At 46.5% G+C, this 27,898-nt stretch overlaps 1 protein-coding gene across 1 annotated transcript in view; it reads left to right on the top strand.

Moving 5' to 3' along the window:
- Positions 1–27,898, top strand: part of HSF2BP (heat shock transcription factor 2 binding protein) — a 1,118,722-nt gene that overhangs the window by 150,624 nt on the left and 940,200 nt on the right. The window contains exon 4 of the mRNA XM_069636160.1: positions 11,392–11,541. Coding sequence (XP_069492261.1) covers positions 11,392–11,541 — 150 coding nt within the window. The remainder of the gene's footprint in view (positions 1–11,391; positions 11,542–27,898) is intronic.

Here is a 27,898-nt window from a genome sequence, read left to right as displayed (position 1 = left end):
TCCCTGTGCAAGTGGATCAAAATGCTGAGTAGCCCTGGTGGCATACCAGAAGTCTCCAATTCTTTCCACAAGATTTTTTTTAAACCATTTTTATTATTTAATTCAACCAAACAATACAAACCAAACAGGCAGTGCATATATCAACAGTTCCATAGTGCATTGCTTACTTCTAGCCACTGCTTCCCTTATCCCACCCCCCTTTACGAGCCTATTACTTTGCACATTCTGTTTCTGCTTCCTGTGGTAGGGATTCCCCTTCCATGGGTCCTGCCGGTTCTTGTATTGACCCAAACAGCTCTGCTATCAATGATTTCCAGGCCATCAGGGACTCTGTCTCCTCCTCCCCCCTGCATTGCTTGTTTCCTGCCATACCATGGTTTCCGCCTCCGTCCATTTCTGCAAATCTTTCCACCACACCTCCACTTTCGGTCTGTGGCATGTCTTCCACCCCATGGCGATTCTCCTCTTTGCAAGCACATATGCCAGATCTCTCAGTTTACCCACATGCTTCAGCTTCTGTGATCTTGGGAACCCCCCCAACAAACAGGCCCACACTGTGTCCACTACAAGCTTGATCCCCTTCTCTTCTAGTTTCTACGCTACCCCGCCCCAGAAGCGTTCAATGACCGGGCATGACCAGAACATATGCACCATACACGCGTTCTCTTCATCACACTTGGGACATGCTTGCCGTCCTGCATTCTCAAACCTCGATATCCTCTGGGGTGTCATATATGCCCTGTGCGCAATATACAGTTGTATCTGTTTCAATCTCGCATTTCTAGATACCTTCTTGTGATACCCTTGGGCCCGTTCCCACATCCCGTCCTCCATCGGGGTTCCTACTTCCGTTTCCCAATCTAGTCTCAACTGTGTGACCTCCTTCCCCACTTTGGATATCAGCATCTCATATGTTCTAGATATCTCATGGCCCCCTTCCGCTATGTCGTATATCATATCTATGGTGGCGTCCGGGTCTTCCACGAGCATCGTTTCGGGCCATATTCCCTTGATACTATGTACCATTCTGTGATACGTAATATACTGGCCCGAGTGCAGTCCAGTTTCTTGGTGCACAATCTTGTCCAAACAGCCTGGATTCAGAGGTCTCTTCATCAGAGAGCCATTTGGCGACATATTGCAACTGGCTTGCCACATAATAAACCTCATAGTTGGGCAATTTTATCCCTCCTTTTTCGTAGAAATTCTGTAGCTTCCATAATGCCACTCTGTTTCGCGTGCCATGCCACAGGAAATCCCTGCACATACTATTCAGTTTGGTGAAGAACTGCTTAGGTATCAAGTATGGTATGTTCCCAAAGTAGTGCGGGAGCCTAGGCAGGACCACCATCTTGAGCATTGCTCCACACCCCATCATTGCCAAGGGCAACTTCCCCCAAAATCGCATGCAATTTTCAATTTTTTTAATGGCCACCTCCGTGTTGCACCTATGCTCCTCTTCCACTGTGTGATATATGTCTATCCCTAAGTACCGAAATGTACTGACTGCCCATGGTACCTGCAACACGGGTAACTGCTCCATTGGAATCCCTTTGTACCCACCTAGTGGGAACATACTAGACTTCTGAGGGTTCACCGCTATACCAGACAACCCCGCATATCTCTCCATTACTTCTAGAATGTATTGGAGATTTTCTTCCGGGTGCTGCAAGTACAGCAGCATGTCATCTGCGTATAGGGAGATCAGATGTCGTTCCCCTTTCGCCTCAATGCCTATGGTATCATATTGTTGTCTCAGATATATTGCTAGAGGTTCCAGGGCCAATATATAGAGCAGCGGAGACCACGGACATCCCTGCCTGGTGCCCCTGCGGAGCTGCCATCTTTCCGATATCACTGATCCGGTCTTGACTCTAGTCAGTGGTTCGCTATACAACATTTTTGTCCATCGTACATATCCAGGCCCCAACCCATAGCACTGAAGGGCCGTCAGCAGCCATGGCCACTTGACCAAATCAAAGGCCTTTATTGCGTCCAAGGACACAATTGCCATTTCACCTGTGTTTTCGCTACCACTCTCAATAATTCGCTGGAGCCGTCTATTGTTATGAGAGATGTTCCTGTTTGGGACGTAACCCGTCTGATCAGGGTGTATTAGTCTACCAATAACCCTCTTTAATCTATTTTCCAAGACAGCCGTCAATATCTTGCTGTCTTGATTCAGCATTGATAAGGGTCGATACGAGCTGCAGCTGCACCCAAGCTTATTAGGTTTGGGAAGCAGAATTATGATTGCTTCTCTCAGTGACTCTGGCAAGCTTCCTGTCTCAAACGCTTCATTTAGCATTTCTAACAGTGGGGGGAGGACCTCTTCCATGTATATTTTATAAAACTCGCTTGGGAGTCCATCCGCCCCCTGGGTCTTGCTAGTAGGCAGCTGCCTCACCACCTCCCCCAATTCTTCTAGGGTAATTGGTGCATCTAGTTCCTCTTTCTCCTCCGCACTTATCTTTGGCAATCCTATGTCCTCCAGTGTTTCTATTATCGTAGCGCGACTGCTCTTACCATCGTCTCCATATAATAGCTTATAATAGTCTGCAAACTCTTGGTTAACACCCTCTTGGGTGTCTGCTACGCTGCCATCGTCCCTCATTATGGTCCTGATTGTGACTCTGGGGGTCTCGCTCTTATATAGCCACGCCAAAAGTCTCCCCGGTTTGTCACCTCCTGCATGTTGTCTCTCTACATATTTTTAAAATTGAGATTACACAATCTATCCCAGTACTTCGCGCACTTTTGCTGTAGCATTAGTATCAATTCTGATTTCTCATCAGTGCCATCCTCGCCCCTTAAGGCCTCTTCTGGTTTCTCCTCCGTCTCTCATAGGTCGGCTAGAATCCAACCTTGTAGACCTTTAGATTTTGCTATGGCTACTCCTCTCATTACAACTTTGAAGGTCTCCCACAGTGTTCCCGCCCAGTCCGCACTACCAGTATTCGTCTCAAAATAGTTTATAATCTCCTCCCTCATATCCTCCCTAAAGAAGGGATCTCTCAGTGCTTCTGCTCGAAGGCTCCACGTCGGAATCCTCGCTCTCAGGGGGCAGTATTGCCATCCGAGGATCAAGGGCGAGTGGTCCGAAAGGACCCTTGCTTTATATTCTATTGGTGTAATCTCTGTTATCACTTCAGGTGTAGTAAAGACATAGGGCCTCATTACGAGTCCGGCGGTAACCGAGGCGGTAAAACCACCTAGTTACCGCCAGACTCGTATTACCATTCCGCCTCCGTGATTCCCGGAATTACCGGGGCATTACAACTCCGGTTTTCCGGGAATCACGGCGGCGGAATGGTGTTAATCCCCATTCCCATTGAGTCCTATTGGACTCAATGGGAATGGGGATCATGGAAACACCGGCAGCATCTCGTAATGCTGCTGGTGTTTCCTCCTCCGCCTGCAGGCGGGCGGTGTTAAACCCGCCAGGTCAAACCTGGCGGGACCATCACCCCCCGCCTGCAGGAGTCGGGATCAGGCGGTCCTGAAACAACGGTGGCGGCGGGTTTACCGCCACCGTTATTTCCGGACCGCCTGATTTGTAATGAGGCCCATAGTCCAACCTCGTGTGTAACTACTGCGGGGCAGAATAATGCGAAAATTGCCTCTCCTGGGGGTGTTTCACTCTCTATACATCTTCTAGACCAAAGTCACTCAGCAATGTCTGTAGCGCTTTGGCGGCAGGGGCAGGTCTATCCAACTTCTCATCCGATCTATCCACCCTTGGGTTCAGTACGCAGTTAAAGTCCCCACCCCAGATCACTGCGCTCTCCACGCATATGCTCAGATTAGTACACAATGCTTTGATGTACGCCGCTGTGTTCTGGTTCGGGGCGTACGTATTTACTATGCTTATCTCCCTATTTTCCACCAGTCCCCTCAATATAACAATCCTCCCATCTGTCTCAGCTACCTCTTGCAACCGTTGAAATGGGACATGTGGCGCCACCCAAATAAGCACACCCCTGGCATAAGCAGAATATGCTGAGCCCACCATCACCCCCTTCCACTTCCCAGCAATCGTATCCATTCTTTCCCGTGTCAGGTGGGTCTCCTGCAGCGGTGCAATGTCTATTTTCTGCCTACGCAGATACAACATGACTTTATTTCTCTTTAGATAGCTATTGAGCCCCCTTACATTCCACGTAACTATTTTAAGGTCTCCCATGGCTTATTTGAGTTCCATTCCTCCCCCCCCAGGTGCAGTCTAACTCTAGGTTCCATTCCATTCTGTATAGGCTCGTTCACCGGTTTAAACTTCCCTTAACCAAAAACACACCAAACTCCCCGTTCCCCCCCTCCCACATCCCATCCCCAACATCACCCCCCTCAACTGTTGCCCAGCTCCATCCCTGGATTTCAGGCACCCCCGCATCTAGCTCTTTCTGGCTCTCACCTGTACTCGAAGCTCTGCAGGGTGAGGTCGCCCTAGTGGCTAACCTGCTACAACTACTACTATTACTCGGGGGGTAGGGTGCTTGCGTCCCACCGCTCCTGTTTGCTTCAATTCAACCACACATTGCTATTCAATCTGCGCATGTATTCGCGCTGCTATATTCCAGTCTCTTAAATTCGACACAGTCAAAGGTATCCCAGCTAAATAACAACTTTGCTCAGTCGCACCCCTTAATCTTAATCTCCATCATAGTCACTGCTGGGGTACCCACTCTGTGTCATATCAATATACATGCAATATCCCAATCACTTACCGTGTTCCTTTGAGCCTGCTCCATATGTCGTTCTGGACAACCTTGAAGGTCCAGCCATGTCGTTGCTTCTTCCGGGGTGTCAAAAAAGTACATCTTGCTTTTGTGCAACACTTTCAATTTCGCGGGGTACAGAAGCATGTATTTTATTCCCGCCATGCGTAACCTCCTTTTGATTGCCACATAACTGTACCGTTGCCTCTGGACCAACATTGTGTAGTCAGGATACGCTGTGATGGTGCATGAAGCCCTTTCAATCGTTACTCCTTTACAAGTACTCCCAATATCTTCTTGCGATCTTTACAGTTCAGTATTTTTGCGATTATCGCCCGGGGGGTGGGGGGCCCAGGCTTCGGCTTCCTTATAAGGGCACTGTGTGCACGCTCCACTGCAAATTCTTGCAAGAGTTTTTCGGCCCCTATTTCTTGTAAGAGTAGGGTCTCAACGTAGTCTTTAGGGTCTTGGCCTTCCTCCCCCTCCGGCAGGCCGACCACGCGGATGTTGTTCCTCCTTGCTCTCACTTCCTCTTCCTCCGCACGATTCTCCGGGTTAGCTACCTGCTGCTTCAGTACTTGAACCTCCTTTGCATTGTTGGCGCTAGTGTCCGTGTTGGTTTTTACCGCACTCTACAGGCTGCTTGTTCTCTCTGCCAACGCCCTAACATCTTGTCTCAGCTGGGTGACGTCTATGCCTACTGCGTCTATCTTGGCCTCCAGGGAAGTGAGCAAGTCTGCCATCGCTGTCCCCCATGAGTCTCTCAGCTCCGTGATAGCCGCTAATATCTGGTGATTTTCCATTGCTACGGTGCTCTCCACCGGTGCTGTTGCGCCTTTAGGCGCTGTGGTCCCAGGAGATAGTTGCGTCTTGGCGAATGCTTCCATTGTGGATTATTTGTTCTTGTTCTTGCTTATGGCCCCTCGCCCTGTCATCTTGCGGTCTCAGTTATGTGTCTGGAGTTGCTTGGTCTCGGGTGTATCGATCCTGCTCCTCTGTTTTGATGCGGCACAAGTGTATCACTTCAAGTCTGGGGCAATTATCCAGAAGAACCTCTGTATAGGCTTGTGTTTGCTGGGCTATTTCCTGGAGTGGGTTGTGTTCTCCCACGTTTCAACTTGTCTTATTGCGTCTTAGAGATCACTCTTTCCCCTTGTCTTGATCACCTAGCTTTTGGACTCTCTGCACACTGCACACCGCTACATATATCCTCAGCAGACTTTCATACATCATTATCAGCTTGAATCCACCCCATATGCCGTGCCTCTCTATGGTGGCGTCTACTTTTTGGATCTTTGACTCCTCCGGGGTCATCTGCTGGTCTTCAGCCCCCCAGAGTGCCCCCAGCTCCCAGTGTTGTGCACCTTTTTGTCACTAGGAGTGCAAGATCACCTCCATCAGTGCCAGCCCAGTGGTATGTTAATGTGTCCTCCAGTAGCCGTTGTTGCTAGGTGCTCGATTCCACCGTTCTCAGCTGCTGATATTCTTAATGAGCAGCTGCCTTTTGCATCAGCTGCCCCTTCTGCTGAAGCACAATACTCTATCCTCTAACTTGACTCACACGCACTGTTAATGTTGCCTCGGGCTCTCGCTACAATGTATCATGTAGTTCGGGTGCGCGGCGCTTGTTTTTCACACAAGGAAGTGTTCGGGTAGCTGCTCCAGCCGATCCCTGTCCTGCGGCGCCTGGCCACATCAGCCTCGCGCGGCCCGCCCCCACCGATGGAACTCTCGGGGGGCCCTGCTCGCGCTACAATATCTGTTCATACCACCGCTCCCAGGGTTGCCGCACCCTGCTGCACAACGCAAACTGTTGTTACAATGAACAGCTGCTCCACCGGGCGCCCCCTCTGGAGCGAGCTCTTCGATTACTGTTTGCAGGGAGTTGCTTGCGCTACTGTGTCCATTCAGCCCACCGCTCCCAGGCTTACTGCGCCCTGCAGCACAAAGCGAACTATTATTACCATGAACAGATGTTCCGCCGGGCGCCCCGTCTGCAGCGAGCTCCTCGATTCCTGCTGGCAGTCCGGCTCAGTGATTCCGGTGGGCGGAGGTCCCGATGCCTTTGTTGTCCGCCATTTTGTGAGACTACGTGCTCACAAAGGCACACACAGAAAAGCTTATATCTTGGACATGCTTGCTACAATTTGCTTGCCTTTTGCTGCTGTCGTGGGGCACACGTCCCTACACCTTTGCTCATATTTTCAGGAACACTCAGGTCCATTTAAGTGCTTTAACACGGATCGCCGTCGGATTAACAGGAGCCGCTGCACCCGAGCACGTCCTACTCCATGGCTAGTTAGCCACGCTTCCTCTTTCCACAAGATCTTTCTATTCACAGTATCAAATGCCATACTGAGTTCCATTGAGGCAAGGTATAGACTGGAATTACGCTTTGACCATGATAAGCCCTATAGAACACTGAGTAATAGCCCTCCACAGTCCGTACCAATGTTCCACCTGAACAACACACACCATTCCTCAATATAGTCTAATACAATTACAACGAAAATCTTTGAATACACATCCATTATGGCTATCGGCCTATAATTAAGTGGTAGAAGTCTGGAGCCTTTCTTGTAGATAGGGATCATATTTGACAATCTCCAAGACTCTGCAATCACTTGTGATTCTACAATATTATTGAACTGAATCTGCACAATGTTGTCCCACAGTCCCACATTGAGTTTTAGAAGGACGTTTTTTAATTTATTAGGCCCCCAGCTCGTGATGGATTAGATTTAACGATCTTTGCATCCATGTTTCCAACCAAAGTATAAATCCTCCATATAACACTTGGATAGGTATCTTTATACCCTTCCCTACCAGGCAGTTTGTAAATATTTGCAAAATGCATTACCCATTTGTCCTCCTAATTGATACAATATTGCACGCTGAATCTTTAGCCAGTTCTTATAGGCTTGTTTTAATTTGCTATTTCTTTCTTTGAGTCATCATTTATGTTCCCTCTCAGGGTTGTTCTAATCTCTCTATGTAGCATGGTTTTCCTCTCTTTTGCTTCCAAATTGAAGACATGCCTTTTCTTCACCTTTCCCCCTGGTATTGTTTTCTCAGAAACCACCCACCTCTCCAGGTTTTTATTCAAGTACAATGGGAACTTACAAACTGAATAGTTATCCATTTTTACTTCCAATGGAGATGAAGCAAAGTCCAACATCATTGTTGAGTTGAGATTTGTCCATGGTGTCTGACGTCCATCTTACTCTGTTGCCCCTCACATTTACTTGCACTTTTTCTTTGAAGACTCATTTTTCAACCCTCACTGCAATTGTAGACAACGTTGAGCATGATCACTACACCTGCTAGGCTTCACTTCAAAGCTGACAATCCTAGAAAACAGTTTATTTGACAAAAAACATAGTCTATAACTGAGACGCGGCCTCTAAAAGACCAGGTAGGTAAATCATTATATATTATGGTCAAACCCCAACTCTCAGCGCAATTTACCCACTGGGACCCGTTTACTCCTTATTTTTGTAGCTTTGTTACTCACCACTCCGAATAGGCCGAGGATGCAGAGAAAATGACCTTGGAGATGTTGGTGGTATAGGATTCCGAATTCAACCTTCCATCCCAGCTCCCCTGAGTACAAGACTCAGGCTTCCTCAAAGAGGGGCTCTTTTTCACAATGTTCCTCTCAGCTGTTTCAGTTAGAACTGACAGAGATGTCAATTGAATAAAAGAGCGGGGAGAACACACACCGCCAATACCAATGCTGCAAAAGAATACCAAGATATTAGACAGGGTTGATATTATACAGGTGATTAGAACAGTTGAAATGATTGGACAACTACCTATATAAATATTGGAGTGGAGTTGCGTTTCCCCGGGATAATCTACAAAGAATAACACAAATGAGTGGAGTTGAACTAAATCAGTATCGGTTCCCACTATAGTTATAGAATTGATAACAACTGACCTGAGTAAGAATAAATGGAGTAAGAGGAGTCCAGGATTCTGAAGACAACGACAGGAGAAAATAACAAACAGGGAAGTTAGTATAGGTAAGTAACCCCGAACGGCACGAGGGACGCACTAGTGCCGGGTTGGTGCAGATCAGGAGAGCGTTCATGCACTAAAGAGCAATCTCACAGGAAAGTCACTCAATGTTCCAGAATCCAACAGAAGACAAAATCCATGGAAGACAATAGGTATGTACCTGAGTACACGAGTATAGTTGAGTAGCTGTAGAGATGATCCGGATGTAGACGGCAAAGAGAGTCGTATCCAGTAGCGTTCCGAGTCCAAACCAGACGATCACGACAAGAATAAGGGAGGAGACGAGGCAATCCAAAAGTCAGGCAAAAGGTCAAAACCAGGAGTTCAGATAAGGATTCGTGTAGGGAGACGCGAAGAGGAAACGGATGAAACCGCGTGTAGCTGGTAACGCTAATTAGCAGCAACGAGCCCCTTGGAAGACGGTGGTTATATAGTCGTAAGAGGGGTGTGGCTTGCTGTATGTCTCCCACGTACAAGACGTGTCAGGTGACCTGGAGTGCGTCGACGTTTGTACAGACGCCATGGTAGCTTGTACCTGGACCATAGACGAGCCTGTAAAGAAGTTGTATTCTGCAAGGATGCCCGCGGGGAAGTCTGAAGTGTAGCAAGCTTTGGGGCATGGCCTGGGATTGACATATGGTAATCTAACATGTCAATCCTCTCGATGTTATACTTTGCATTCAGATCCCCAGCTAAAACAATTTCACCTCCTGGGTAGTTTCACATCCACTCGTCTATTCGCCTGTTCAAATTTTCTAGAACTATACTCAAGTTGTTCTCCGGGGACCAGTAAACATTAATTAAAAGCACATAAACAAGTTAATTTTTCCTTTTTATCTCAACCCCTACCAACAATATTGTGTCCATAATCCTCCATTCCTCAAGTTTACATATATTTAGGCCCTGTCTGATAGCCACGTCTAGCCTTCCTTTTGGTCTTCCCAGAGGTCCTACGCGAGCAAGCAACTTAATCACCTCGTAACCATTAAGTAACAAGTTAACTTTAGCCAAGGTTTCTTGAAGGAAGATCAGATCATGAGATTTCAAGACCGCACATAATTCACCATCCAACAGTAGATTCCTAAACCCTCTAATGTTGCAAGTAATAAAGGAGAGAACGTTTTTCTCTCTAAAGAGGCTGACTCAATGGTCTAAATTGTGCTATCGACTCTTTTAAAGTTAGAGCCAGCCAGCGGCAATTTGTATCCTCCTTAAAAACATCACCTTGTGGGCTACTCTCCTCCTTCCCAACTTCCCTCCCAACAATGTCTGGATTCTTCTGCGACCACACTTCTGAATATGTATTTGGCACATTCATAAAAGGCGCTATATCGTAACCATATTTCTGGAGGTTCGCAGATTCTTTTAACAATATATTTTGTACCAGTGGGGAGTGAATTACCAGTCTTACATAGTTGTATCTCCAAGGGTGAATAAAATCCACGAATTGAATATCAGCCGATGTAATTAATCGGAGCCCCAGAATCTCATCAAAAAGTGCCAGAATACACATTCTACGAAGAGAGTCCTGTCCCCCTCATCAAATAGATAGTTCAATATTAGGCTTGGCGCCTCTGGTTGTTTTGGGTCACGCAGCACAAGAGGAGGCCTCTGAAACATTTCTGGTGCCCCTCCTTTAGGCAGTACTCCCCTCTCAGTATCCTGGCCAACTTCCCAGTCTTCCAAATTCCCCTCCTGCAGGGCCCCTTCTTTACTTATGGCCGGTCATTCAATAAATCGATGTGGACTTTTTCTCTCCCTGGGTTGTCCAACTTGGGCCTTACTTTCAAATTTTACTCCACCATTTTTCTCAGCCAAAAGAGGTCTAACTATATTTCTTGCATCTCTTTCAGAGATCCCTAGAGTTTGATCTGGGCTACCCTCACCTCCTGTGGTTAAGCCCTCCCGTACCTCTGGCATACCTCTTGGTATCCGGGTTGTTAAAGGATCTATTCGCCCCATGTTGGTGTCCTCATTACTTAAATACTGACTGATTTAATGGGGCCTTGGTAGATCAGTCTGTTGTACCTTCACGACAAATGAAGGAAATACCATACATCAGAAGAACGTCTGTGTGCAAGCTGGGCCTCTGGAGGTATCACAAACCAGATCAGGAAGCTTGTGTCCAGCACAGAGAAGCAGGGAATCAATCAGAGGGATAGGCCTAGTGGGACAGCTCCGTGAAGACGAGTTTACTAGCAGCATTTCGTGTACTCCACCTGCTTTTCGTTTATGACTGTGAAATGACCTGTTGGCCATGAGGGGAACTGCTGATCACTTTGTGGGCCATAGCACTCGAGACTTGAGATGGGTTGGAAACCCTACAGTATCCCCCAGGATTTTGGAGCAGTGAAACTCCCTAGCCCCCAGGTTCGCTCAGTTCCCATCCTCTAGCTTGTTAAGAGTGCCTTCACGTAGTCTGCTGGCTTACTTGTTTATTGTGAACATGTGTCCTGGGTTCCCATACTGGTTTCCCTTCTTAACACATTTTTGTAAACCGAGGCAAATGAATGAACCTCTTTGTGTCTCAATTATTTTTCCTGACAAAGTTGTGAGCACTTAGAAACAGGATAACCCTTAGGATTATGTCTTACATAAAATAAAGTGGATATTCGTATTTACCAATGTTTCATGGTGCCATTTACTTCTTTGACAGGAGAAGCTTGTCCTCCGACAGCAGCTGAATGAAGCACGACAGCAGCTAATGCAGCAAGCAGAGTACTGCACAGAGATGGGAGCTGCTGCCTGCACCCTCCTCTGGGGCGTTTCTAACAATGAGGAGGTTGTGAAGAACATAGTGTCTGGGGTAAGAACCGGATAGTCAGTTATCAGACGCTAGCTCTGATAAGCCAGGACCACATGCGGATCATGCACAGCTTTCAGATGGGCCTTGTGGTCATCAGAGTTGCCTCTCTTTAATGGAGGCTCTGAGTATTGTCACAGATGGTCTCAGAAATTCACCAAGATAATAGATTTAAGGTTCCTTATTACAATTTGAATCCAATGGGTTTGGGAAGCCTTGAACGGTTGAAACGACGGGGGTCCCTATGGCACGCTCAACCTCCCCGGGAACCCCCATTCTCCCATGTCAGTACGGAGCCCCATAATGTCACCAACATATTCTAATGCAAGGTAACAGCTACTATCTTAAGTCTTCTCTATTCTGGAAGGCAAACCTAAAGGCTGTGGCCTTCCCTGTCCATCTCCCTCAAGGATTTTCTAAGGGATACTTTTTGAATTCCGGATGCCACCAAGGTTTCTCTTCCAGCCTCTCCCTCTCCATCTCTATATCTCTGCTCTCCTCCCTCCAGGATCTTCCTACTCTTACCCCCTCATCTGACTCTATCTCTACTCTTACCCTCTTCTTCACCTGCCTTTGCACCTCTCCCCTGAATCTCCACCTCCTCTCTAGGTCTCCCTCTCTCTCTCTCTCTCTCTCTCCCTTTCTCTTTCTCCCTCCCTCTCTCCCTCCCTATCTCTCTCTCTCTCTCTCTCTCTCTCTCTCTCTCCCTTTATCTCTCTCCCTCTCCCTCTCTCTCTTTCTCTCTCTCCCTCTCTCTCTCTCTCTCCCTTTCTCTCTTTCTCCCTCCCTCTCTCTCCCTCCCTATGTCTCTCTCTCTCACTCTCTCTCTCTCTCTCTCTCTCTTTCTCTGTATATCTTTCAATGCTCCCTACTGTGAAGGGCCAAGAATGAGACGTGGACACAGTGGGTCCATGGTTTTGGTCAAAGACGTTTATTAAAATAAAAGGGGTTTGGGAAATGCCTCTTTGTCCCTACTCTAAGAGGTGTTTCCCTACCTGTAACCAAAACTAAGGGTCTATCTAAGGTCAGGATGTCTAAAGCAAATTGTCCTGTGACCAAAGCACTATTTTGGCCCTCACATCTAGGAAAAATAACACTAAGGTGAAAAGGGAAAATGTCTTTGGCCTTCGGTAGTGTACAAATGTTCAAAAATGCGTAACTCCGACACAAAAATGATCCAGAAGGACAGAGGGCTTCATTATAAGTGTGGGTGGTCCGGAAATAAGGGTGCCAGTAGCAATGTACCGGCACCCTTTCTGGACCGCCAAACCTCTAGTCTGCTGGTAGGGGCCAAGAACTGCCGGCGGGCCTGACTTGCCAGGAATTCAGGCCCCTACCGGCAGTGTTTTCACTGAAGCACCAGCACCGTTCACAATGGGGCCGGTGCTTCAGTGACCCTATTCCCTTGGAGGGACCCCATTCCCTATGGGACTCCACTGGGATTTCCTGTTCCGCCGCTGTACACGATATCCCAGTGGCACCGCCATATCGGGTGGTGGAAACAGTGTTACGGGGTCGGCGGTAGCCCGCCACCTACCGGCGGGTTTTACCGCAGACCTCATACTGAGGCCCAAAGTTCCTTGTTCCAGAGGGTGGTTCACTTCCCCTGAATTTCTCTTCACTATTCTTTGTATTTCAAGAATGTCAATTCTTCAAGATTATTTCATCAACCTCACAAAACAACTTGGCTGCTAGTCTGTATTTTACTCTTATCCATGGTGTATTCTCCTAACAGGTTTCCACTTCCCTTTAAGGTGCTTTCATAGCCGTCTCACCAGTCCTATTAGATCCTGCTCAGGACCTTCTTAGGCACTGTATAGTACACACTGTTCAACTTGACTATGCCTGGTATACTTCGCTGCATGGACACCACTCAGCCTTGCGGTTCCTCGGTTAGCACCGAGGGAGATAGTCTTCTCCAGCCAGCGTCCCTTCATCAGCTGTTGTGCCAGTTTAAATTTCCCAGCTTCAGGTAGGTTTTTATAACAAATGTAACGCGGCTTATGCTCCAGGCCTCCATTGACCTGCAATTACTTGGTTCCTCTTCCTTGTCACAGTACTTTCACACTTAGGGAAAAAAAAGTTTGTTTCTGACAACTTGGATGAAGATTTTGGTACAGCGTTTTTGGTGATCTTGAAGGGCAAGTCATTCCTTGAGGTCTTATGTGCAGAACTTGGGCAGATATTTTCAGTGTCTTTCTTCTTGGGTCAGTGAGGGGAGGGATAACAGTATGCCATTATGGCATGGGGAATGGCAGGGGTATCCTCAAAAGACAAAGGAGGATACCATGTCTGATCCAATGATGCCATCACACCCCCCTGAGGGCCGCCTTCGCCCATGTGATGCTCCCTCACACAGCCGCCCTCAGGGTCAGGATCAGGCAGCAGCTGCCGTCCCCTGGCCACATGGGCAGAGGCCACCACCGAGCGAGAATACATGACACCATTGAATTAATCTCACTACTATGCTTCTCTTCCCTCCTCTCCCTCTCTCGATTTTCAATCCCATATCTATGCCTGAACTTATCACACTCTCTCTGCCTATCTCTCTCAACTACCTTCCTCCTGCTCACTCCACGCTCGCCACTCCCACCTTGCACTCTATCACTTGCACTCAATATCACTCCCTCTCTAAACCCCTTACACTTCTCTTTCTCTGTTCCCTCTCTTAACCTTTCACACCTCCCTTTCACTACACACAACTGATATCACTACCTCTTACACACATACCTTACCTACACTCTCATAAAACTCAGCCACAGTCTCCTGAGCACTCCGCTCCACCGTCCCCCCTCCATCTGACGTCTTGGTCCACCACCACTCCACCTCACCTCATCTGAACACCTGTCAGCCTCCTATGTTCTGGCTGACCTTTTATAGCCCATCATACACCCTTCCAACACTGTTCCCCGCCCCCAATAGTCCCCCTGGTCACGTGCCCCTCTTGGCCAATCTCTGGCTAAGGTATTCCTCTGGAGGTTGGGACTTCCCCTGGAAGCCTTTAAGAAAGGTTTTATCCCCATCTCTTTTCGAGTCTCAAAGTATAATCTTTTTTATATTTTCCTTTAGGTTTCTGTAAAGTTGTTATGAAGTGAAAATTGAGGAGGTGTTAGCATCACGGATACTGTGATATAAAGTTCCTCTTCGAGTATACATGCCCATGCCTCCACCCAATCACCTGAACACCTTTGTCTGCCCACCTCCCGCCTCCACCCGCCTCCCTACCACCCACAAACACATATCTTCCTCCTCTACACAGTCCATGTCCTTCCACCTCCCTTCCCACATCCCAATACCTCAAAAAAGATTTTCTATTTACAGGAGTGATTTCCAATTCCACGTTCATGTGGAGATCGCATCCCAGAGAGCACCTACTGAGACTTCCTGCAACAGATCCGGCTATGCGGGTGGTCAAGGTAGAGGAGGCATAGTCCAGCCAACAGAGGTGCTTTATGGTGAGGACCATAGCCCACTGCATAGACACCTGACCTACGGGTATTGCCTTTGCCCGTTTCCTGGCTCTCTTCCCCACCACAGTGATGGCAGCATTAGAATCAGACATTTGCGGGCACTCTTTGCCCATTTCCCGAGCTATCCTCTGAGTTGCTTCCTGCACTGCATCATGCATTTTTTTTTTTTTTTTTTTTTTTTTTTGTGTTTAATCAACAGATTTTTACAAAAAGGTAGAATTCGAATAAAGCTGGTGCTGTCGCTAAAATGTTGCTTAAAATGTTGCTTGAAATGTTGCTTAAAAAGTGCCGCCCTCGCGGACTATGCCCGTGGCAGGTTTAGTGATTCTAGAATTTTGTACGTGGCTATCTGCCATTTTGTCTTGTCTCCTCCCATTAAGCGAGCCCAACAAGTGTCTTCGTCAGCTATAGTAAAGTCCGAAAAGATATGTCTCAGGTAACGGCTTCTTACTTGTTGGTTAGCAGCACATTTTAGCAGTAGATGGCGTATTGACTCTATTTCTTGTATGTTGCAAAAACGACAGAAGTTGGATTCAGTTTTGCCTCTTATCGCCAAGATCTCGTTTGTTGGCAATAGATTGAGGCGAGCACGTAGTAACATGTCTCTCCCCTTCCTACAAGGGAATTTTTTAATGAATTCTTGTAGTTCATTCAGTCTTTTTACGTTTGGTGGCAGATGTGCAGTTAACTTGTTTTTTTCTGCAGTTTCCAGAGTTCGTATCCAATCGTATTCTCTTAGTTTTTTGAGGACAAGTTTCGGGTTAGTGGTTAATGTTTCTTCGTTCTCCTGAATTTGTTCCAACACTTGGATGTTATCGTTTTTCCATTTCGTTAGACTTCCAGTCGTGGTTCGTTCAAGTTCCTGGTTTATTAAATTGTAAATTGATGGAGGCTCCGCCATCCGGCATTTCCTATAGAGCATCAATTTTGCCTGTTCAACAGAGCTTTTGAGGGACGGCAAGCTGAGCTCTTTACGAATCGAGGCACCTGATGTTGAGTTGGGCAGCATGAGGACTTTTCTCCAAAACTTTGACTCCATTTTTGTCCAGATGTCTAAAGGCAGGTTTATCATGGCATCGCCTCCATATGATAGAGTTGGCATAACTTTTTTCTTATAGAATTCTCGCACTGGTATCAGCGAGTATCTGCCAAACTTTCTATCTATTGCCCTGGCTTGGGCTGCCATTAGGTTTACTTTCGTTGTTAGTGCTGCTTGCATGGCTTTGTCTTGTTTTGTACTGTCTAATATGACTCCTAGGTATTTAAAGACCAAGACAGTTTCAATCGGTTCGCCCTCCAGATTTAAGCTCGGTCCTTTGCTTTTTCTAGTCGCCTTCCCGAATCTCAGCAATTTGGTTTTTTTGATGTTGATTTCTAGTCGGTTTTCTTGCATATACTTCTGGAGACTTGTCATTTGTCGCTGTAGTCCCACAGGAGTGTAGTCCAAAAGTACTAGGTCGTCCGCGTACAAGAGCCTCGTTATTGGTGTTTTGCAAATTTTCGGTGGGAAAGATCGTATAGTTGTGTCCGAGCTATTTATGTCGCCAATAAATGCTAAGAATAAGGACGGGGCCAATGGGCACCCCTGTTTCACACCTCTAGCTGTTGGTATCTGGTTTGATAGTAAGCCGTTTTGGTCCAAACGAATCCGCATGTTGGTGTCTGTGTATAGTGCCTTAATTGGGTTCAGCAAGGTTGCAGGACAGTCCCATGCCTCCAATTTAGACCAGAGCCTAGCCCTGTCAATACGATCAAAGGCCTGGGTCAGGTCGATGAATGCCACAAAGATGCTTGGGCCCCCTTCCAGGACTTTATTTTTCAGGACAGAAAGGAGTAGGATATTGGCCGTCGTGCCCATGTTTTTCTTAAATCCCGTTTGAAATGGGTCTTCACAAGGAGCTTTTGCTGCCCATCGCTTGAAGTGGTCTAGTAACATTGCTCCAAACACTTTCCCTATGACATCGAGAAGCGCAATTGGTCTATAGTTTGTTGGATTTTTTTTGTCACCTTTTTTGAAAATAGGTACCACTATTGCTGATTTCCAGGACGACGGTATAGTTCTCAAATCCGCACATTTTCTGAAGATTTTGCTCAGAAGACTTGCCCACTCTTCGGGGTTTGTTTTTAAATCCACGTTTGTGACCCCGTCGGGCCCCGGGGCTCTTGAGTTCTTTAGACTTGATATCTTTAGACGGATCTCCTCGGAGTCGTCTACTTTTAGCCAAGGGCCTTGCTTATATCCAGCAGGTTCACTAGAGGGTTTCGTTGGAGCCAAGTACATTGTTTCAAAGTGTTTTAACCATGTTGTTTCACCCACCTCACTTATTAATGATTTTTCTTGTACGTCCGTCGTGGCTCTCAAGGTGCTCCAAAATTCTCTTGTGTTTCTCCCACTAATCATTTTCAAGATATTTTCCGAATCTTGTTGGTAGAGTTTTGACTTGTGTTCTCTGACCCAGGCTTTGTAGTGCTTTGCTGCCGCCGCTGCTTCTTCGTATGCTGCCGGTGTGTCTTTAATTTTTGCTCTTCGTTGGATTTTGCGAAGGATGCGGCGTTTCTCAACCAAAGGTTTATCGAATACATGTTTTGGTGGGTTTCCACCAAACTTTTTTACAAATGTAGTTTTTTTTGTACTTTGTTAGAAGTGGGATGTAGTTGGTTTTGTTCTCCTCCACTATTTCCGTCATGGAATTAAATCGATTTTCTAATTCCACAATGTGTTCCTTTGATAGTTTTAATCGGTTGCCTTGTCCGTTTATTGTGATGTCGGCTTTCATGTAGTCATTCGGGGGGCTAGATGCCTCCCAGGAAGTTGAGAGCAAATTGTGATCACTGGCCCTTGTTCTGATTATTCCAAAATCTTTTGTTATAGCCAAGATCGGTTCTGTGACGAACATGTAATCTATTGTTGCCTTTGAATTATTTCTTTCCCATGTTGGCAGATGCTTTGGATCTGGGAAGGCTTCATGCAAATTATGCAGATTTCTTGATTTCATCAGACAAGTCCATAGTGTTCCGCGCTGTTCTCCCCGCTGTTTGTTTACTTGACTGGTTCCTTTCTCTGGATCTGTATTGCATGTTGCGTTTAGATCTCCGCAGATCATGAAGTGGTTTACTAAGTGTTCCGCCATGGCGATATCCAGTGCTTCTTCCACTTTCTCTAGGAAGGTAGTTGTTTCTGTAGATGCTGGATTCCAGTAGACATTTGCTATTATTAATGGTGTTTTTCCATAGCCCTCTTTGTTGTTTGTCTTGCGGGTCCATGAGGCTTTCACCATCAGTATTTCCAGATTACTGATCAATGTCTTATCTAGTGTGATCCCACTTCCGTTTTTGCAGGCGATCAAGAGCCCTGAAGATGGTCTTCCCAAACGGCCCTTGTTTGCGGGTGCCAAGATTAAATCAAATCCTCGCATAGAGGGTGGTTCACACAGCCAGGTTTCTTGGAGGCATATTAAATCATATGCTCCTAACGTAATGTCGCTGGCCGATAGGAGGTGAAGATGTCCTCTCGTGTTCCACGAGCACATTTTTATTGACTGCTTCTGTTCTCCTCCCTTGCATTGCCCTTGTTGAATGTGCTCGACTCCGGGAAACTGCTATTTTTGCTTCTTTTCGGTTAGTGCTTTTGGCAGCCAGGACCATATTCCTTTCATAGGGGCACATTTTAGTGAAGGTTCGCTCTCAATTTTATTTTGTTGTAGCTCTTGGTTTTGTTTCCTGCGAGTCGCTGTTTCACTGGCTCTGTGGCTATTTCTTGGATCTTCTTGTTTTCGTTCCTGTTTCCGCGAGGATGTTTCCATGTCACTGTAGCTATGCCTCTTGTCTTCTTTCTGGTTTCTTCCATGCTGGATGTTTTCCTTTAGCTTTAATGATTTTTGACCTTCTCGCTTTTTCGTTGCTTCCATCTTTTCCCTAACTCCAGAACTTGTGTGACTTTTCTTTGTTTGTAAGTTGGAGTTACTGTGTTTTTTTGAGTTTTTATCTGGAGATTCTTTCCTCTTCCTTTCATTGCTGTCGTGTTGTTGCTTTGTCTGCGTCACTTGGTACACCCTTAGGTCGTATCCCATGTTTTCTAGTTCTCTTTTGTTTTCAAGGAGGGTGTTTTTTAACTTCGTTGACGCTATATGCAAGTAAGTTCTGGCCTTGGTGTTTCTATGACTTGGTTCTACCACTAATAAGTCTTCTGATTTGATGTATTTTAGGTTTCGGATGTATTTGAACAACTTTAATACCGAATTTCTATTTAGTGTTACCTTGTCCTCATTTTCTTCTACTTGCGTTATTTTAATCTGCCATTTCGCTTGGTCCCATTTCCTAGGCTTTGGATTGGGCCATTTGGACCTGTCTCTATGCTGTGGACTCTGTTCTCCGTAGGCACTTGATGAAGTTGTGATGATCTTTTCATTTCTTCCGCGTTTGTCATGTTTATATTTCATGTCCTTGCTCGTTGGCGTGTATCCTCTTAAGTTTTTACTTTTTCTCTCTTGCTCGTCTTGGCGATACTGAAAGTTAACTTGCTGAGTTAGATTTGAGCGTTCTCCCTCGCGGGCCTCTGGTTTTACGCGGGAATGATGGTCTACCTTCTTTAGAGATCTGCCACTCCGTTGATCTGGTGTTCTTGATCTCGCCCTTTCTCTCTCCTTTTTTGTTTCCATCATTTGTTTTATAGTTTTTTGTCTCAACGTTTCAGTGGCCTCAATTTCGTTTTTGTCTCTGCTGCTGGTCTTCACCAATTTTTGTTTTTGGCGTTGTTCGATCCGTTGTAGGTTTACCTCTGCTTTGTTGTCTGCTTTATTGCTTTTACCGGCCGCTTGTGAGTACAGACTTTTGGAGGTTTTCTTTGGGCTTGAGTCTAAGGTAGCGTCTTCTGACACATATTGACTCAGGTTCATTAATTCATCGTTTTCCAGAAAGTCATAAGTTATCTTCGGTGATATTGTTTTATTCGTTTCCGAGTTTACCTGCTTGATCATGGGTTCTATATTTATATCCAGGCTCTCCTCCATGCGTACTTTATCTTTGTGGTTTGCTGGCCGCTTAAAGACTTGAAAAATCGCCTCTGCTGATTCTGTGCGTGATTTAGGCTGCTTAGGTAACGATTTTTTTGTTCCCTCTTTTTTTTTTTGGGTGGTTTCTCCTCCCTGTAGTTGGTCACTAGGTACTTCAATTGTAATTTCTGGTTTGCTTGTGTTTAGTGCACACTCTGGTTGTCCTAGACGGGTATTCATCTCAACTACTTTAGTGACTTTTTCTGTGGATGATGTGCTCTCAGTTAAGTCTATCGTGATAATTGTTTGAGTTTCTATAGTTTTTGTCGTCTTTTCCTGCGCCTCATCTTTCCCGCATATTTGGTTGGGCGTGGCTGATGTATCTTGGTTCGCTTCTTGGTTGTTTTTTTTTCTGGCTTCTAAAGCCATGATATATGCTTCTAGAAAGATGACTTTGCTGTACATCATTGCTTGGATACTGGTGTGATCCTTCAATGAGTCAGCGATGGTTTCGTAGAGCTTCATGAATGGGGCAAGTGCTATATTTACAGATGACATGATGGAGAGTAGGTCAGTCTTTTTGTTTGAGTGTTCCGCTGAGCTCGAAGGGTATTGCTGCGTTGGAGTTCTCCCTAGTGGGGCGTCAATTATATTTGTTGTCTTGTTTCCCCCCTGATTTTGTGATGGAGCAACAGTGTCAAGTAAACGACTTTGATGTTGGGTCGTATCTGTTCGAGGACTAAATGGTTCATGGCCCCACTGATTTTGATGGTGGTTCTGTCCATGTTTTTTCATTGGGGCCTGAACTGGAGTTGACACCTTGGACGGGGTTGGTTGATCAACTGAGTGTGTGTTTTCCTCCATTTTGCTCAGATGTCGTTCCCGTATGGTCTCGTCATTTACTATCGGGTCGGACTCCAGGAGTGGATTTGTGGATGTTATGTTGTCTGATTCAGACGTATCTCCTTTGTCCAAATTTGAATCTAGTGCAGTATCTATTTCCCGCAGTGTTTTGTTTGTCTTATCCAGCCCTGTTTGTATACCGCCCGAGGATTCTTCTTTCTCCCCGGTATCTGGTTTTTCAAATAGACTTTCCATTTCCTGTTGGTGTTTTGGTTTCTCCTGCTCCCTGGCCCTTAAGTTGTCTCGGTTCTCCCCTTCTTCTGTTGTTTTTGTGTCGATTTGCAAGTGCAAATCGCCATTGAGTGTCTCTATTTCTTGCGAGGCCGTTGGGGAGAGAAGTGTCTTAAGTGCCGCTGGGTCTTCACTTTCTCTTTCGTTTAACTGATTCAATGATCCCTCTTTCTCCTCTGTTGTTAAGACGTTCTTCGTTCCTGGTTTTCCACTCTTTTTACAGTCTAACCTTCGTAGTTTGAAAGGGGGTAGGCATTCGTTTATGGCCTCGAGTATCTCCATGTCTGATAGCTCCATATGATGTCTGCTTATCCCTTTTGTGTTAGATCGAGACGTGAAGTAATTTGTCACTGGATTTTTTTCATTTATTGTTGTCCTATTTTTATTGAGGTGTTTACCACCCTTATTTCTTTTTGTGGTGATTTTGACCATTTGCCTTTGTCTTTTTTTGTTGTTAGTAGTTTTACTGCCTTCGCTGGCCGTGGGAGCTTCTTCCATGTCTGTTTGATTGTTCTTATCGTCTATGCTGTCTTCTGCCTCTGCGTGGATTGTCGCCTCCACTTGGATTTGGCCCAACGTCACCTCCCCCTGATGGGCCGTGCTGAGAGGTGCTCGGCTAAACTCGCCGGATGGTGCGTGTTTTGTTGTCTCTGCGGCATCTACTCCTCCCCCGTCTTCCTGGCCGTTCTCCACCCCACTCGTAGCTATGGAGCCAACTCTGAGAGCCCCCGGTGTCCCCGTCGCGGAGTCCTCGCACTGGTCAACCAGGTCCATCGAGGGCGGCTCTACAGCGGGGTCCGGGTCGGGCTCGGGTAGTAGTTGCGGTGGTGGCGATAGCTGCAGTTGTGGTTTTTTCGTTGCATTTTGCATAATCACCCCTATTGTAGTCGGTAATGAGTTTGAGGGGTCTGTTTGTTGTATTTCTACGTTTTGTTCTAAATGCAGATCCGAAATCTGATGTGAAGTCTGTTGGCCACCCTTATCTAGCAGACCCCAATCACTAGTTCTGTCATTTTCGTTTCTCTTGGGACTATGTGTAGGTGTTCTCTCATGACCCCTTGAGGTGCTTCCCTGTAGTTTTTGGGTCAATTTCATGCTTCTCAGGCACCTGCCTTCTTCTTCTTCTGGGAGGGCAACGCTGGTCTCCGTTTTTCTATTTGGTCTTACTGCCCTAGCTGACATGTCTTTGTCAGGGATCACGGACTTCCTGGCTTAGTCGTGCGCCACCAGCGCCTAACAGCCGCACAACAGCCGACGCCCTCTACTCCTATCGGGCTCAACGCCGCGAGGGTGCGCTGTCTCTGCTTTTGTGGCAGAGGATGTCACGTGAGCGGTCACGTGAGTCAAAAAGCTCCGCCTCCTCCAGGAAGCTAAGTGGTTGCCTGCAACTGCCTGCGGGTGTTCGCGCGAGTAAAGGAAACTCCCAGCGCTTACTCCAGGCACAGGCACAGGTACAGAGGCTTCCAGGACTCGGGAGCTTCACAGTGTTCCGTTGATTCTCTCGTGTGAGAAGTGCGCCGCTCGGCAGCGCTGTCTCTGCTTTTGTGGCAGAGGATGTCACGTGAGCGGTCACGTGAGTCAAAAAGCTCCGCCTCCTCCAGGAAGCTAAGTGGTTGCCTGCAACTGCCTGCGGGTGTTCGCGCGAGTAAAGGAAACTCCCAGCGCTTACTCCAGGCACAGGCACAGGTACAGAGGCTTCCAGGACTCGGGAGCTTCACAGTGTTCCGTTGATTCTCTCGTGTGAGAAGTGCGCCGCTCGGCAGCGCTGTCTCTGCTTTTGTGGCAGAGGATGTCACGTGAGCGGTCACGTGAGTCAAAAAGCTCCGCCTCCTCCAGGAAGCTAAGTGGTTGCCTGCAACTGCCTGCGGGTGTTCGCGCGAGTAAAGGAAACTCCCAGCGCTTACTCCAGGCACAGGCACAGGTACAGAGGCTTCCAGGACTCGGGAGCTTCACAGTGTTCCGTTGATTCTCTCGTGTGAGAAGTGCGCCGCTCGGCAGCGCTGTCTCTGCTTTTGTGGCAGAGGATGTCACGTGAGCGGTCACGTGAGTCAAAAAGCTCCGCCTCCTCCAGGAAGCTAAGTGGTTGCCTGCAACTGCCTGCGGGTGTTCGCGCGAGTAAAGGAAACTCCCAGCGCTTACTCCAGGCACAGGCACAGGTACAGAGGCTTCCAGGACTCGGGAGCTTCACAGTGTTCCGTTGATTCTCTCGTGTGAGAAGTGCGCCGCTCGGCAGCGCTGTCTCTGCTTTTGTGGCAGAGGATGTCACGTGAGCGGTCACGTGAGTCAAAAAGCTCCGCCTCCTCCAGGAAGCTAAGTGGTTGCCTGCAACTGCCTGCGGGTGTTCGCGCGAGTAAAGGAAACTCCCAGCGCTTACTCCAGGCACAGGCACAGGTACAGAGGCTTCCAGGACTCGGGAGCTTCACAGTGTTCCGTTGATTCTCTCGTGAAGTGCATCATGCATTATCTAGCAATGCTCCAGCTGCTGCCCAGTAATCCTCTCTATCCACACCTGTTGCTGCCCTGTGCCGTGTAGCCTCTCCTAGATGGTGTATTGGGGGACCTTGTCAGGATAACAGGGGGTGAACGTGTTGTAAAGGTGCCTCATCCCTGCTCCACCTGCCCCAGCTTCTACAGTGTGCAGTGTCAGCATCGTCATCATCAGGATTCAAATAATAGTCCTCATGGTGGTGCCACTGCAGTGCCTGCATAGCGGAGGATCGGGTGGTAAGGGTCTGGCATGTCAAACCCTAAGGTAGCAGTAACAGCAGTGGACAGAACGGTTGCAGGCAGGATAGTGGTGTTTGTGGTAGCCGCATTACAGGGTGTGTTGGTAAGCAGAGTGGTGGTGGTAGTCAGGGTAGGGGTAATGGTGGACTACAGGGTGGTGGTAACCATTGTAGACGGTATGTTGCAGGTTGGCTAATGGCAGTGGTGGCCAAGTGCAAGTAGGCTCATTCTAGTGTCTTTGATGGAGTGGGTGGCGGGCTCCGGCACTGCATCCTGCTGCAGAGCAGAAGGCAATGGTGGTGGATTCAGATGCTCTTGCTTCCGTTTGCTGGCATCCTTGGGTGCCTATTGGGAGATCTGTGAAAGCAGACACTTAACAGTGTTGACAATGGTATTGTTGCGCAGGCAGGCAGAGATTTGCTCAGTGATACTCTCACTGAGCTTGGAGACTCCTGGTGGTGTAGTAAATACTATGTCAAAAGTTAGTCCTTTGATATCCAGTGATTTTATTTGTATAGATCTTTCAATCAACCAGTGGTGGTTGAAGAAAGGATGATGTGCACATTCATTTAGATTTTCAAGTAATCAGCTTTACTTTAATTCAACATTCTTCAGCAGAGGCCCTTCTCCGATGCATTTCGGACACCTTGTCCTTCATCAGTGCGGGCTCTGTCATAAAGAAATCCTGTTAATGAGAATTTTGCAGTCTACTTTCATTCTATCATTCTTTTTCTTGATAAATCAAACGTCTTTGCATGCGTTTTGCATACGTAATCTTTGTCCAGACTGTTGTCTAATGCTTAGATGCAGGAGACTGAGTATTCCAAGTGCAAATGAAGAAAATGGTGGTCGCCTTCACCCTCTTATATATATTTTATGAGCTATGGTCTGTGGTTGCAAGGTAGTTATAGGTCAGCCGTGGTGTGTTGTTTCGGCATTAAAGCTTCTTTGCCCTTCTATGAGTGTAGTGTTATGTCGAGTGTGTTGCCTGCGGGCAGGAAGAACTTATTTGCGTGTGCAGGAGGTTGGGCAGCGTCTTCGCATCTGCAGCAACGGTTGTTGCCTATGACATTGTTGTGCAGGAAGGACATCTATGCAATTTGGAGGGGACTCAGTACATCCAATGAAGATGAATGAATCAATGACCTGCAGCTCGATGCACTTGCCATCACTGAAACATGGCTACACAAAGCTTCCGGTCCAGCCATATGCCAGTCACTACCCCCAGGTAAACAATTCTCCATTAGGACAGACCGAAACACAAAGGGGGAGGGGTCGCCCTCATAGTGAAAGAAACCCTCAAGGTCAGACAAATCAAATGTAAAAGTCTCCTTTTCTCCTAATGATACTCTAACAATGCACCTAGTATACCGCCCCCCAGACCCACTACTAGACTTCCAAGCCAATATTCTACACCTCATAGGCAATAACCTCAAATCTAACACCAGATCCATCCTCTTAGGAGATTTCAATCTCGGCTTCCTGGACTCAAAAGACAAACAAAGTAAAGCCTTTGCAAAATCCCTCCGGGCCCTGGGTTTCATGCAAAAAGTGGACTCCCCTACCCACATCAAAGGACGCATTCTAGATTGGCTAGCGGACCATAACTGTAATGCAGACATTAGTTCAAACACCCACGTCCATGGACTGACCACCACCTCATCCACTTCAACATTCCGTCACAAGCTCCAACCCAACACAACCCTCCTATGCCGGCCACCAGCGCTAGGTAAAAAAAAATGCTTACCAAAGAGAGAATTCTCCCTCTTCTGGAAGCATCAGCACTATTTTTTTTTTCTTTTTTTTAATTTTAATTGTAACAATTAGTTTATATATAAACTTCAATTACAATGAAAAAGCAGTTCCAACTGTCACACAAAAACACAAGAAAACAGTTGCAGAAACGAAGACGTTCTTGACATTAACATAAATGAATATAGGAAAACATTTCCAAATTAGGACAGTTCCTCTCTCAGATTGTTTTCCAAAAGCTCACATACTGCACAAGTGAGGGGTACATTAGTTCTAGACAAAATCCAATACCACCATTTGTCCATGTCTTCATCTACCGGAGCAAAAGCTCCAAGGTGGCCATTTCGTGACTGCATTAATTTATGACATTCAGTGATCAGATGTTTCACTGATTCAACTGATTGTTCACAGAACCAACAGAGGTTATTATCGATGTTAGTGACTCTTCGCCTCCATTGGATCTCCTTAGTTGTGTATGCATTTAAACGCAGTCTCATGAATTGGTTGCAATGTTTTCTTGAAGGAAATTTTAGAAGATATATGGGCAAACGATCTAAACAGTTAGTTAGAGGCCCCAAATCAATTGACGAAGACAGAAGGTTTCTTTGTTCTAAGTTTTGTATCCAGTTCCATTTTCTTAATTTCTGTTTGGCGATTTGGGGCATTGCTATGAGTGTTTCCCACTTAATATCTGCAAATTCTAGGATAATTTTTAGTCTGATGAACCAATTTTGCAGAATACTATGATATTGCTTTTGAAACAAAGGGGGGGTCTGGGAATCTCTCTACCAGCACGAACACAGCCCAATGACCTGTTCCTGGGTGAATAACCCCTGGGAGAGACTCTACCAAGTCTTTAGCTCACTGTCCCTTTCACAGAGAAGAAATTTCCCCGCATATCAGCCTTTGTCCTGCCCAGGGGCAGTCCAGCGCCGAAATGCTAGGCAATTCTCCTCTGAACAAGAGTACCATCAGTAACCCCATACACGTGTTTCAGCCTTGGCTTAGTGTCATTGGTCATTGGGCTGTGTTCATGCTGGTGGAGAGATTCCCAGACTCCCCTTTGTTATGATATTGCTTTTGGCCCGCCGTTGAGAAAATTTGATATGCCAGGGCCTGATCCGTTAGCGACATCTTCCGTAGCATAGCCAGCGATTTCCAAACAACTATGTTGTACATGGATTCGATTCCCAATTCGTACCTTATGGAAATCATTGAGACGCCTTTTGGAAGCTTCAGGATACGTCTCCAAAACAAACCTTCAAGGGTTGACCACAGATGATAGTCTAGATTCCAGCTGGCCTCGGCTCCAAATGTGATTGACGGGATCACTTTATGAATATAAAAAATTAATACAGGTTTTAGAGTGAACTTCTCGTATTCGGCATGAAGCTTAGCCCCTTGCAGCGAAAAGGTCAACATACGTTGTTTAAGATCAGACATCCATTCATGTTCTCTAATTGAGGTATTGAATAGGATGCCTAGATATCGAACAGTTGGTACGTGTTGTATCTGTACTTCTGCAAGTTCCATCTGAAATTTTTGATGAATCTTTTTGAGGTGTTTCCAATCGACATGATCTTTGTCTTCTCCACATTGATTTGCAGAGAGTTGTCACTTAAATACTTTTCTAGAGCCAATAGGACTCTCTGAAGGCCAATTGGTGTTGAGTCCATTAGGACAATATCGTCCGCATATATTGTCCAACTGATACTATGGCTGTTTATCTTTGGAGGAAAACATTGTGTCTGAGAAAAAGCTTCAGAAACATCTGATATAAATAATTTGGATAGGAGGGCAGCCAGGGGGCATCCCTGTTTAACTCCCTTGTTGGTAATTAATTCCTCAGTGAGCTCACCAGCTTCGTTAATTCACACTCTGATCGAAGTTTCTTTATGGAGGGCCATTATTGGCTGCAATAATTCAAGCGGACACGACCAGATCTTCAATTTTTCCCGCAATTTTAATTGGTCGAGTGAATCGAACACTTGTTTCATGTCAATGAATGCGATAAACAGATTTTTCCCTTGTTGTAGGGCTTCAAGTTTCAGCAGATTCAATATAGTCAAGTTCACTTCTGTTCCAGCACCCTTAGTGAAACCTGTCTGACGTATATCGAAGTGGCCTGAGATAATAGTCCACTTTGACAGCTTCTGCTGTAAAAAGGACGCAAAAATCTTACTCACAATGTCCAATAGACAATTGGACGGTAGTTCGCCGGATCATCTCGGCTGCCTTTTGATTGCTGTTGATATGTCCTCTCTCGATCAGATTACGTTCCAGGAA

The sequence above is a fragment of the Ambystoma mexicanum genome, chromosome 7p, assembly GCF_040938575.1.
Source record: "Ambystoma mexicanum isolate Mex_15411 chromosome 7p, UKY_AmexF1_1, whole genome shotgun sequence".
Lineage (NCBI taxonomy): Eukaryota > Metazoa > Chordata > Amphibia > Caudata > Ambystomatidae > Ambystoma > Ambystoma mexicanum.
The sequence above is the reverse complement of the archived record's forward strand: the minus strand, read 5'-3'. Positions and strand labels throughout refer to the sequence as shown.